The following is an 11,826-nucleotide window of genomic DNA, read 5'->3' as shown; positions in this document are numbered from 1 at the left end:
CAAAAGATTAAATTAGTTAAATACAAATTTTATTTTCATATATACAAAATAAATAGTTAAAAATAAAAGAGGGTTAATGTCCATTAACGATAAGTTTTGAATTCAAAGGTAGGTATTCCTACGAAAAATAAAAAAAAATCTCCCAGGGGGATCATAACTCCTACGATACCCCTGGATCCGCCATTGATTGAAGCTAGGCAAATGTAAAAAAAAAAACAATTTCACGATAGTAAAAAAGATTTCAGATACAAAGGTGGCAGTAGATTTAATGGATAAAGTGACATCCCTGTTTTTTTTTATTTCAAAATTAACAAAATAATTTTTTATTACGTATATTGGCAAATACAAAAATTTTGGATTTTATAAGAAAAATTAATATACATACATATGTACATACTCGTACATGTAATGAATACAATTGTCTACATAGTAAGCCCCGAACTTTCAATTGCCATAAATATTTTCCATATTGACCAAATATAAGCTGCAGTCCTTAAGTCGTTACAAAGCTCATATTTATTCGCAGTTTCCATAATACCAATAGCCGATGTTTCCATAACGTGTTGCAACGCATAGGCTACTATTTCGGCTTCAGTGTTGCAATCGCGTAATTCTTGAAGATTTTCGTTTGGCTCTATTTTCTAAAAATTAAAAGAAATATTTATGTGTCTTTCTGTTTAAATTGAAATTTCATAATTGATGTCTACTAGTGCTTCAAATTATTTTCTAACTTAGAAATTATATGTGCATACATTTATAATGAATTAAAAAATTCGTATCCAACAATACGTGGTTGGATCGAATATACATACTTTAAAGCGCTAATTTGTACGTCTTTAAGAAATACTTACTATGCACTTTCCACCCTGTTGCAAGGAATGAGTCATAGAGCTTAATATTTCGTCAACCATCCTTTGTTCACGTTTGCTACTGATCTTTCCAAAAGATACATGGTTGATGTTCTTCAAGTATTCAAAATAAGATGCTTTCCAAAAATTGACAAGGAATTAGTAAATATCAAATACTTGCAAATTTATAAGTATGAAAGTACGAGGATGTTATAATTTTAATTAACGTTATACAAAAAAATTGAATAGCAAAGTCTTTTAAAAACATAATGAAATAGACTGGTTTTTCTTAAGTGTTTAAGAGAAATGAAAAAAAAACGTGTTATTTAAATTTTGTATATCTTTAATTTCATATGAATTTTTATTTCTGAATCTTTTAAAGCTACGTCCGAAGCCTTTGACGAATCGATTTCAACTTATTGATCATTTTACGTTCAAGTCTCCGCGAATTATACAAAGTGCATACCTAGTTTGCAATAATTAATTAGTTCAGTTAGTTCTTCGAACCTCAATATAAACAAAATATGATGAACTCAGATTTTGTTTATATTGAGTTCATATCGATTGCTAACTGTTTCTTTTTCTTTAAACTTCTCTTACTCATCAGAAAATAAGCAAGGCAGGGCTTAAAACAACAAGTGGGTTTTCTCTAGACCTAGACTTAGCCAAATCCGGGATAGAGTACCTTTGAATTTTATAACTAAAAAAAAATAGCTGTTAATCAGGACGAAAAAATTGGCTCATTTACACAAAATACATCACTAGCTATATATAGATCGTGGAAGATAATGGACAAGACATCTAAAGTTGGGAGCTTGAATTTATTTTGTTTTGGTTTTGTTTGTGAATTCAGTTATACAATCGATGAATTTGATGATAAAAAATTGACTTCAAATGATGAAGAGGAATTATTGATATTGGAACCAACACAAAAACATTAGTCAAACATTCCGAAAACGTTCAATACTTAAAAAAAGATATATAATGTTTGCAAATAAGATACCTGTTACTCCACCAGCATTACAAAAAAGATCTGGTATTACGAGAATATTCTTGTCTTTTAGAATTTTATCAGCTGCAGGTGTTGTTGGTCCATTTGCACCCTCAGCAATAATCTTAGCTTGAACTTTATTCGCATTTTCACTGGTTAAAATTTGCTGCGTGGCACAAGGAAACAAAATATCACATTTTTCAAATAAAAGGTCTTTTGTTGACTCCTTTGAATTTGGAAACCCTTTAATTGTATTGTTAAGCTTTTTATGTTCTATCAAAGCCTACCCAGAAAATTTGTTTTAGTTTAAAGAAATTGCTTCTTAAAGAGGACATTCATGTTAAGACGTTCGTGACTAAGACCTTACACTTCGTCGTACGTGCAAATTTTTAATGTTTTCGGTGCGTCTTAACGTGAATGTCCCCTTTAATACTTACTGGTATATCGATTCCCTTCTCATCGAACAGCGAACAGTCCAATTCAATGATACCAATTACCTTGCAACCAGCTCTATGAATAAACTTTGCTGTATAGCTCCCCACATTTCCAAACCCTTGGACGATAGCTGTTTTGTCTTGCCACCCAGTTTTTAGGGAAATTAATTTCATCCAATCTTCATCGCTCAGGAACATATCTGTTGCCTTCCATATACCTTTTCCTGTAGCTGATTCTCGACCACGAATACCTCCATTATGAATTGGCTTGCCTGTTACTATAGCCAGTGAATTAATATCACTGTAGCCAAATGTCTTTTGGTACTGGTCTGCTAACCAAGACATTTCTCTTCCTGATGTACCATAATCAGGAGCAGGAACGTCTATACCTGGGCCGATCATTAGGCGTTTCAGCAATTCTGTGGTATATCTGCGAGTGATTCTTTGCAGATCACGAGGAGTGTAGTTTTTTGGGTCAATTCTTACACCACCTTTAGCGCCGCCAAAAGGTACATTAACACAAGCCGTCTTAAAAGTCATTAAATACGACAGTGCTTTGACCTCATCCAGATCGACGTCCATGGCATACCTGATACCTTGTGGAACAAATAACAAAGTAAATTTACATACAAATATGTCCATTGTACAATGTACTGTACATACCCCCTTTCAAAGGCATGCGGTGATAAGTATGATGCGCCCGATAACCAGTTATCATTTCATATTTTCCGTCATCCCTTATTATGGGAAAGTTTATTTCTAGACAACAACTTGCGTTACCAATCATGTCAAGGATAACATTAACTCGGTTTTGTTTTTTTTCCGGCTTCATTTGTGGATATTTTCCAAGATAATCAATCATATCTTTTTCCATTAATTGAGCAGCACCATGGAAGTAGTATTGAATCATTGCAGAAAATTCTGGATTTTTAGATGTTGCAATATCTTTTAAATGCTCGGGCATCTTATGAGCAAATCTATAGGCATTTGAGTAGTTCAGCTTCGGTGTTTTTAAAATTGAAACGATTCGAAACATTTTGGTTGTATGTATGTATATCTATTAATTGCGTTCTTATTGATGTTGAATTGTAAAATAGAAATAATTGAATTGATTTGACAATAAAATCAAAACAATTAGATATAATGTAAATTAATGAACGAATATTAGTTTTCCATAATTTATTTTTAAGAAGTAGTTAACACAGCTACCAGTTCAGTAATATTGCCAAAAAACATATGAGTGTAAAAACATTGATGAGTAGATAATTTGCCATTAATCAATTTGTATTATTCAAAATCAAAATCAAATGGGGTGGCGCAACAGTCCGTTGTGAACCAGGGCCTAGTGACTTACAACTCTCAACCATTACTGTGTGCAGGTATTGTTGTCAGGAATGGAAGGGACCTACAATTTTATGCCGAATCCGAACGGCTAGTTTGAGAAAGCACTTTTTCATGACAAGAGTTACTCTTGAAGGATTTGTCAATTCCTCGCAAGAGGCAGTACCCTCGAAATATATTTTTTTTTTTTTTAAATTAAGGTGGCACAGGCAGGGATTGAACCCAAGACCCCTTGTATGACAGTCCAACGCACTAACCAACATACCACGGGTACTACAATGTATGTATTATTAGTATGTCAAAAAACAAGATTTTAAGTCCAAATAACTAGGACTAGGATAAAATTAGTTTTTACGGTCTAAGACCTTAACTTTTGGTTATTTTTCAATCATCATCGTCATTAACATTCATCGTGTTGTATGTGACAGACAACTTTTAAATCATTGAAACTCAACTCCTTTGATGATGTAAGAGTATTTTTTTAGTATTAACATTTTAATCACGATCAATTGTTTCACACACATTCCGAAGTGTCTTCCTGGAAACTTAAGAAAATGTAAGCCTGTGTCACTCTATCAGAGTGCTTACTTTTCTTTTCCTGATGATACTGCAATAATGACGCCAGATAAATCCGCAAATGAACTTGAATGCAAAGAAATAAACTACTTATTTTATTTTAAATAATATTTTTGTAGACCTATGAAGAATTGAAACGCATATAATATAATGTTATGGCCAAGAAATTAGCTTTATTATTAAGATAAGTATTTGTCATTATGTTTTAAAAATGATTTCGGGCAATTGACGGTAGCGGCTGGCTCGAATTAATTTCAGCGACTAGGCTTAATTTTCGAGCTCTTTTTGCAGCAAAATCGAAGACGTATGTATGTCAGCAATAACGTTATACAAATTTTCTTTCAAAGTGCTAATTGTCTCAGGATTATCTGCGTAGAGTATTTAATGCCCTTTGGTATTTAAGAAATATCGAATTGAAAAAGTTATAAAAGTGTGTATAAAACACGATGAGCTTTGTATTTATTTAAATATACAAGACAGGTTTTCTTACCTCTTCATTAATAAAGGCTTCCAGGAGAATTCTTACTGTCGTCATGAAAAGTATTCTGATTCGGCATAAAATTGTAGGTCCCCTCCATTCCTGGAATGTCTCTCACACAGGATTGGTTGAGTGTTGTAAGTCACTAGGGTCTGGTTTTCTACGGACTGCAAAACCTAATTTATTTTCTTATAATCATAACTGTACTGTATGATGTGAAATTCCAAGTTTTTTTAAATCACAGAAAACACTTTCTAGAGAATTTTATTTGTAAGGGGATCTGTAAACTGTCACCAAAATTATGCCGAAATCAAATTATTCAGTTAAATTATTCTTAAACATTTTAAAATTACCAACAATATTTTGAATATAATGAAATAGTTTGATTTCGAAATCTATTTTTGCTAACGAAATTATTAGTCGAAAACCAATTTTAGTAGCATTTCTTAAACATTTATATTTCTTATATAAACAAATAAAAATTTGATGAATGCAATTAATTTGAAGTCAATATCTTCTATTGTTCACGAGATATCGAGAACCGAACATCTATTTTTAACAAATTTTGAAATTTTAGCACTATTTTTTGTAGATTTTAATTTTGTATGAACTCTTGGATTTTTATTAAAAAAAATTACTGAATGTCAAAAAACAATATTTCTTATAAGATAAATTAGTTTGAAACTAATATTTTTAATTTTTGAAAAGATATTTGAGTCCAAAATTAATTTTTACCATATTAATTAATTTTTTATCAGGTTTTTATATTTTATAAAAAACTATCAATTCTTAAAATGTTGACAACAATATTATTTAAAAGATAAGTCTAGCTTAAAGCCAATTTATCAAAGTTTTGAAAAGAAAGAAAGATTTGAGTAGAAAATTAATTTTTACTACCTTTTATTAATTTTTTTTAAGTTTTTATTTTTCACAAAAAATATGTCAATTCGATTTTTCTCGAAATTTTTCCGAATGTTGAAAATAATATTTTTTATAACATAAAATTAGTTGCAAGCCATAATCTCAATTTTTTGAAAAGTTGAAAACAACTTTAAGTAATGTTTTTTGAGTTAAAAAAAAACTGACAATTTAATTTTTCTCAAAATGTTACCAGATGTTAAAACTGTTATTCTCCGTTGCATAAAATTATTTTGGAGATAAAACCATTTATTGTGCGTAAAATATTCGAGGTGACAAATATTTTTTTTTCAGTTTCTTTAATTTAAAAAAAAACCGGTAATTGGATTTATTTTTTCAAAAATATATTTGTTTTATTGCGTTACAATCTGTAATTAAAAATTAAATTCAAGTCCTTAGCGTTATAGTTTCGTAAGATATTTAGGGTTAATGGAAATTTTAACTTTTTTTTAAATTGATATGGTAAGAAAACTACTTACTTACTTACTTAAGGTGGCGCTACAGTCCGGGGCGGACCTGGGCCTCAACCAACATGCGTTTCCAGCCAGCTCGGTCCCACCTGGATGCGCCACCTGAGTCACGTCTTCCTCTACTGCGCCGTCCCTCGGGATTGGATTCGAATACCTGCCGGGCTGGATAGCCATCTAAGCCGTTGGACTTTAATTCTGCTAACTAGGTCAGTTTCGCTGTATAGCCCGTACAGTTCGTCGTCATATCTTCTCCTCTATTCTCCATCTATGCGTACGGGACCAAAAATCACCCGAAGAATTTTTCTCTCGAAGCATCCTAAGACGCTCTCATCTTTCTTTGACAGGGTCCTCGCCTCAGCGCCATAAATGAGAACCGGGATGATGAGTGTCTTATAGATGGTGATTTTAGATGCTCGAGAGAGGACTTTACTTTTCAATTGCCTTCTAAGTCCAAAGAAGCAGTGATTTGCAAGAGTTATTCTTCATTTGATTTCAGCGCTGGTGTCGTTGTCTGTGTTAATAGCGGTGCCTAGGCAGACAAAGTCCAACTGCCTCAAAGTTATAGCTATCCATGGTGACGTTTTGTCCAAGACGTCGTTGTTCAGTGTCCTTTTTTGATGACAGCATATCCTTGGTCTTGCCCTCACTGACCACTAAACCCATCTTCTTCGCTTCCATCGCAAAAACGCTCCACTGACATCACGCTTTGATCTTCCAATTATGTCCATATCATCTGCGTATCCGATATGTTGAAGAAGTCGCATGACAGTGCATCGCCTTGTCTAAAACCTTTTTTGACATCAAACGCATCGGTAAGGTCTTTTCCGACCTTGATAGAGCAGCGTACATTCTCCATCGTCATTCTGCACAAACGGATAAGTTTGACAAGGATGCCAAAACTAGAAATTGCTCGGTAGCGCTCTTCCCTATAGATGCTGTCACATGCGGCTTTAAAATCGATAAAGAGATGGTGGGTATCGATTTGAAGCTCCTGGGTTTTTTCCAAGATTTTCCGTAGTGTGAATATTTGGTCGATAGTGGACGTTCCTGGTCTGAAGCCACACTGATAAGGACCAATCAGATTGTTGACGAATGGTTTCAGACGTTCACATAATACGGCAGAGAGGATCTTATACGCAATGTTAAGGAGACTGATGCCTCTGTAGTTGGCGCAATTTAGAGGATCTATGCTGAGATTTCACTCATCGGGCATGCTTTCCTCCCACCATATTTTGCGGATGAGTTGGTGCATGCTCCCTACCAAGTCGTCGCCTTCTGCTTTGAATAGTTCTGTAGCGATGCCGTCAGCTCCAGCAGCTTTGTTTGACTTAAGTTTAGATATAGCTATTTTCACTTCGTAAAGGTCGGGTGGGCGGAATTGTTGATCTGCGTCGCCGAGGTTGAGTGGTTCTATCGCCCTTACAGCGGAATTTGGTTCGTCATCGCCGTTATATAATTTGGAGAAGTGATCTTTTGATATTCTCAGCATCGACTGCGGTTCTACTAAGATGTTCTCCTTATCGTCTTTACAGGCTTCGGTTCGCGGTTGGTACCCTTGGGAGGTTTTTTTTACCTTTTGGTAAAATTTACGAACCTCATTCCTGTTGTCACATCCCTCTAACTCCTCGATCGCGCTTCTCATGCTCTCTTTTCTCCATCTAAAAAGCCGGTGTTCCTCTCTCCTCTTCTGCTCGTAGAGCTCGCGAGCACTTATAGTCGTTTTGTGTAGCGCCGTTTTGTATGCCTCTTGTTTTGCTGCGTGCGCTTGCCGGCATTCGTCGTCAAACCAGGGATTTCGCTGTGGTGGCCGTATGAAACCTAGCACTTCAGAGGAGGCATTTCTGATGGCTGCAAGGCAATGTTGCCACTGGTTTTCAATGCCTAATGCAGAGACTCGATCGGAAAAGGACATGGCAGTCTCTTTTGATTGTAGCCGTCTAACGTCGAATCTTCTCACAGTACTTCCTTGTTTTGGCTTGGATAGGGATATCTGTAGCCGTACCTTGGCTACAACGAGGTAGTGGTCCGAGTCAATGTTCGCCTCTCGATATGTTCGGATATCCTGTATACTGGAGAAGTGTCGTGCGTCGATCGCAATGTAATCAATCTGGTTGACGGCTAATTGATCAGGAGATTTCCATGTCCCCTAAGAAACCCCAACCTGGAGGTTTAGATCCTTAGTATAACTCAAAGGAAGGGGAGCCGGATAGACCGCTCCTTACAGGCCTAGGCTCCAAATATGTTGAAGAAGTCCTAAGTAGTTCAACCTTACTGAAACTGTAGACGCCACCGTTGATTCCATCTCGAGAATTCGTCCGCTGCCGCCTGGATAAGGAGAGGTGCCTTAGTGGAAAAACCTCTCCCCCCTCTCTCGTTTGCTGCCCCCAACAACTTTCCACTGGGGTTGAAACGCAATCTCCAGTTGAGGTACTTGGCACCCGATGTTCACCGCGGGGAGGTGAGAGTAGAAGTTGATAGTCAGAGGTGAGTTTTGAGAAAAAATTGTGGGCGCTTTTGTCCTCTTGAATGCTCATGTCTACAATTTGAACATCGGTAATTCGCATTGATTCGCTCAATCTTTCCAAAAATGTATTCCTCATCATGCCTGCGTAAAATTGATTGCAGTTATTTTAAACTTGAATTCCTTGAAGTGAATAACAATTACCTGCATAAATAGTATTAATAAGGAAGTTAAATCAAGGCACTGACTGCAAAAGACTGCTTTGCAGTCATTACTTTATATTTACCCCCAAAATATATCAGTTGAGAATTTTTCAAATCTGTGCATACATTTCTACATTTTTTTCAAACAAAACTCAAATGATAAAAATCAAACTTCTAACCTATGAAATCCAAATTTCAAAGTTTAGTATCTACGTTTTTCTACTTACAATTTTCTTTTATCAGTAGCTCATAAAACTTTAACTTTAAAAAAAAATATTTTAAATGTGTAGAATGAAAAAATGAATTAGTACTTTTTGAAAAATTGGAGCGAACGTTTTCCTTAAAATTTTTAGTTTATTTTTTTAATCAATATTTAAATTTGAAGTAAAAATTCTTAATTTTGAACGCTATGGTAAATTTCTGGAAAATTATTGTAGTTTCTGAATTTGTATAAACGTATGTACTTAATCGTTTTTCCTTTTCAGTCTTTTTCGAATCGTGAAACAATTTCTTTGCATATCGGACAAGCAGGTGTTCAAATTGGAAATGCTACATGGGAGCTTTATTGTCTAGAGCACGATATATCTCCTGACGGATCGTTAACCCACCCACAGGGTGACTCAAATGCGTGTTATACTGCTTTCTTTAATGAAACACAAACTGGAAAGGTCGTTCCACGATCAATTTTTATTGACATGGAACCAACAGTAATAGGTTGGTGTATTATATATAAAATAAATATAGAAGAAGTGTTTAAAAAATAAGTATATATCTTCCTTTGTGATTAAGATGAAGTTCGTAATGGGAAATACAAACAACTTTTTCACCCTGATCAGCTTATAAGTGGGAAAGAAGATGCAGCAAATAATTTTGCCCGAGGTTTCAATACCATCGGAAAGGAGATGATTGAACCAATTGCCGAAAAAATATCAAAATTGGCAGAGCAAGCTAATAGTCTGCAGGGATTTTTTGTTTTCCATTCTTTTGGTGGTGGAACTGGTTCTGGATTTTCTGCATTGTTAATGGAGAGGCTAAGTGATAACTTTTCAAAAAAATGCAAACTTGAGTTTGTAGTATATCCAGCACCTATGATTGCAACAGCCGTTGTGGAACCTTACAATTCTGTGCTAACAACTCACTGCACTCTAGACACTACAGATTGCGCATTCATGGTTGACAATCAGGCGGTTTTTGAAATTTGTAAAAAAAAGTAGGGACTTAAAACTATGGGTTTTATAATGCATTTTTTTTAAATTAATTTGTTTGTACATATTTTTGCAGACTTAACATCCCCCGCCCAAGTTATTCCAATTTGAACCGAATAGTGAGCCAAGTCGTATCAAGCATAACTGCTTCCTTAAGATTTAATGGAGCTCTGAACGTGGATATGTCGGAATTTCAAACGAATCTTGTTCCATACCCAAGAATTCATTTTCCATTGGCTTCATATTCACCGGTTCTGCCCGTTGAAAAGTCCAACCACGAAGGTATCAGTGTTGCTGACCTAACGTGGGATCTTTTTTCCAGCGACAGCCAAATGGTTATATGCGATCCGAATAAAGGAAAATATATGGCCTGCTGTATACTCTATCGCGGAGATGTAGTACCCAAAGACGTGAACAGTGCAATTTCAACAGTGAAGGCTAAAAGCAAAGTGCAATTTGTTGATTGGTGTCCAACAGGTTTCAAAGTCGGTATCAACTACAAAGCCCCCTGTGTTGTTCCAAATGGTGATTTGGCCGCAGTTACTCGGGGAGCATCTATGTTGGCTTCAACAACATCAATAGCTGAAGCTTTTGGAAGACTAAATCACAAGTTCGATTTGATGTTTGCCAAAAGAGCATTTGTTCACTGGTATATGAGTGAAGGCATGGAATCGGACGAATTTGTCGAGGCTCGAGAAAACCTGGCAACATTGGAATCTGATTTTAAGGAAGTGGAAGGCGACAGTATTTCCAATAATGATGATATGATATCTGAAGACAGTTTGTGAGATCAAAAAACTTTAATAAGTTCAAAATGTGTATAGTGTTTCAAGTGTAAAAAAAATCTAAAGTGGTATCTTAAACTTTTACAGAATTTCTGATTAAAAAATAATCAAAAACAAAACTATAAGTATTTTATTATTTTTTTGCAGGTGTTTATTTATATATGTATTTGAAGGGATTTCAATTTAACAGTATTTACTAATTTATTTTGTTTGTCCACATTAAATTTTTAATGTAAGATGCAAGCAGTGAGACAGGTTTTATATGTGAGTGAAAAAGAAAGAGATGGGTAGATTACAGCCCAAATGCAAACAATATTCTTGGATTCAACTTGAAAGATTTTGTATTGTATGACTGATAGATTTCAAGGGTGTGAGATAGGGATGGGCAGATTGATTTTCTCTTCATCGTATGGACACAACGAACATAATAAAACCCAGCATTAAAAATCCAATGTAGACAGGCACTAAAAGCCAAAATAAGGGTGTGAGGGGAGATTTTGTCCTTCCCCGTAAGCCCGTCTTGCCTAGAAGCTCCCAGTTGCTGGCAACTCAGTTTTCCTGTGTGTAAAGGGGCAAATCAAGGCGAAACATTCAGCGCCACAATTAAACTTTCTCTTCTCAAAATAAACTTACACTGCGATAACTGACGCGATACACAATGATAACAAAAATCACAAATAAACAATGCCGCATCGGGGAATGTGCCACTTTCACATGGGTTTGGGAGAGCCTTTAAACCCGACCAATGGTGAAAGTTTTGTTTTCGCATCAAATATTTCGCTTTGGTTTTTGGGGTAGTCCTAACACACATCACACGTCAATACATTTAGAGATAGCACTGTGATTATTGATGATTTTTGGGTGATGTCAAGTAGTCAGCGCATTGAATATTTACGTTGACAGTCTAATTGTAGATTAATATTTCAAACCAATTTATTTTTATTCTAGTGCAAACAGAGCACAAGAAAAATACGAACGCATAACCAAATAATAAAATCATGCCAACCTTTAAGTAAAAAATATTTCTGGATCTGGATGAAGTGTCATTCTATTCCAAAACTTATCTGTACTATTTATATGCACTATTTATACTGCCTTATTTATCCGCACCATTTC

General features: G+C 35.2%; 2 protein-coding genes across 2 annotated transcripts; one reads left to right on the top strand and one right to left on the bottom strand.

Moving 5' to 3' along the window:
• Nucleotides 1-239: 239 nt before the first annotated feature.
• LOC129943277 (glutamate dehydrogenase, mitochondrial) lies at nucleotides 240-3,432 on the bottom strand. The gene is made up of 5 exons (XM_056052597.1): nucleotides 2,937-3,432; nucleotides 2,277-2,869; nucleotides 1,852-2,122; nucleotides 852-985; nucleotides 240-641 (listed from the first exon to the last, which is right to left on the bottom strand). Exons 1-5 carry the CDS (start codon nucleotides 3,307-3,309, stop codon nucleotides 423-425), a joined length of 1,590 nt encoding a protein of 529 aa, XP_055908572.1. The 5' UTR covers nucleotides 3,310-3,432; the 3' UTR covers nucleotides 240-422.
• A 5,540-nt stretch (nucleotides 3,433-8,972) lies between these two features.
• On the top strand, nucleotides 8,973-10,829 carry LOC129940097 (tubulin alpha chain-like). The gene is made up of 4 exons (XM_056048336.1): nucleotides 8,973-9,132; nucleotides 9,206-9,434; nucleotides 9,510-9,930; nucleotides 10,002-10,829. The coding sequence occupies exons 1-4, from the start codon at nucleotides 9,130-9,132 to the stop codon at nucleotides 10,711-10,713; spliced, it is 1,365 nt and encodes a 454-aa protein (XP_055904311.1). The 5' UTR covers nucleotides 8,973-9,129; the 3' UTR covers nucleotides 10,714-10,829.
• The last annotated feature ends 997 nt before the right edge of the window (nucleotides 10,830-11,826 follow it).

Source organism: Eupeodes corollae, chromosome 1, assembly GCF_945859685.1.
Source record: "Eupeodes corollae chromosome 1, idEupCoro1.1, whole genome shotgun sequence".
Classification (NCBI taxonomy): Eukaryota; Metazoa; Arthropoda; class Insecta; order Diptera; family Syrphidae; genus Eupeodes; species Eupeodes corollae.
The sequence above is the reverse complement of the archived record's forward strand: the minus strand, read 5'-3'. Positions and strand labels throughout refer to the sequence as shown.

Bases quoted from the DNA above. Each gene is read 5' to 3' on its own strand.
- LOC129943277 (XM_056052597.1), bottom strand. From the start codon at position 3,309: ATGTTTCGAATCGTTTCAATTTTAAAAACACCGAAGCTGAACTACTCA. The intron at 2,870-2,936 runs GTATGTACAGTA...TTGTTCCACAAG, and splicing joins CCGCATGCCTTTGAAAGGGG to GTATCAGGTATGCCATGGAC. The intron at 2,123-2,276 runs GTAAGTATTAAA...TTTTCTGGGTAG, and splicing joins AGAAGGGAATCGATATACCA to GCTTTGATAGAACATAAAAA.
- LOC129940097 (XM_056048336.1), top strand. The intron at 9,435-9,509 runs GTTGGTGTATTA...TTTGTGATTAAG, and splicing joins CATGGAACCAACAGTAATAG to ATGAAGTTCGTAATGGGAAA. The intron at 9,931-10,001 runs GTAGGGACTTAA...ATATTTTTGCAG, and splicing joins TTTGAAATTTGTAAAAAAAA to ACTTAACATCCCCCGCCCAA.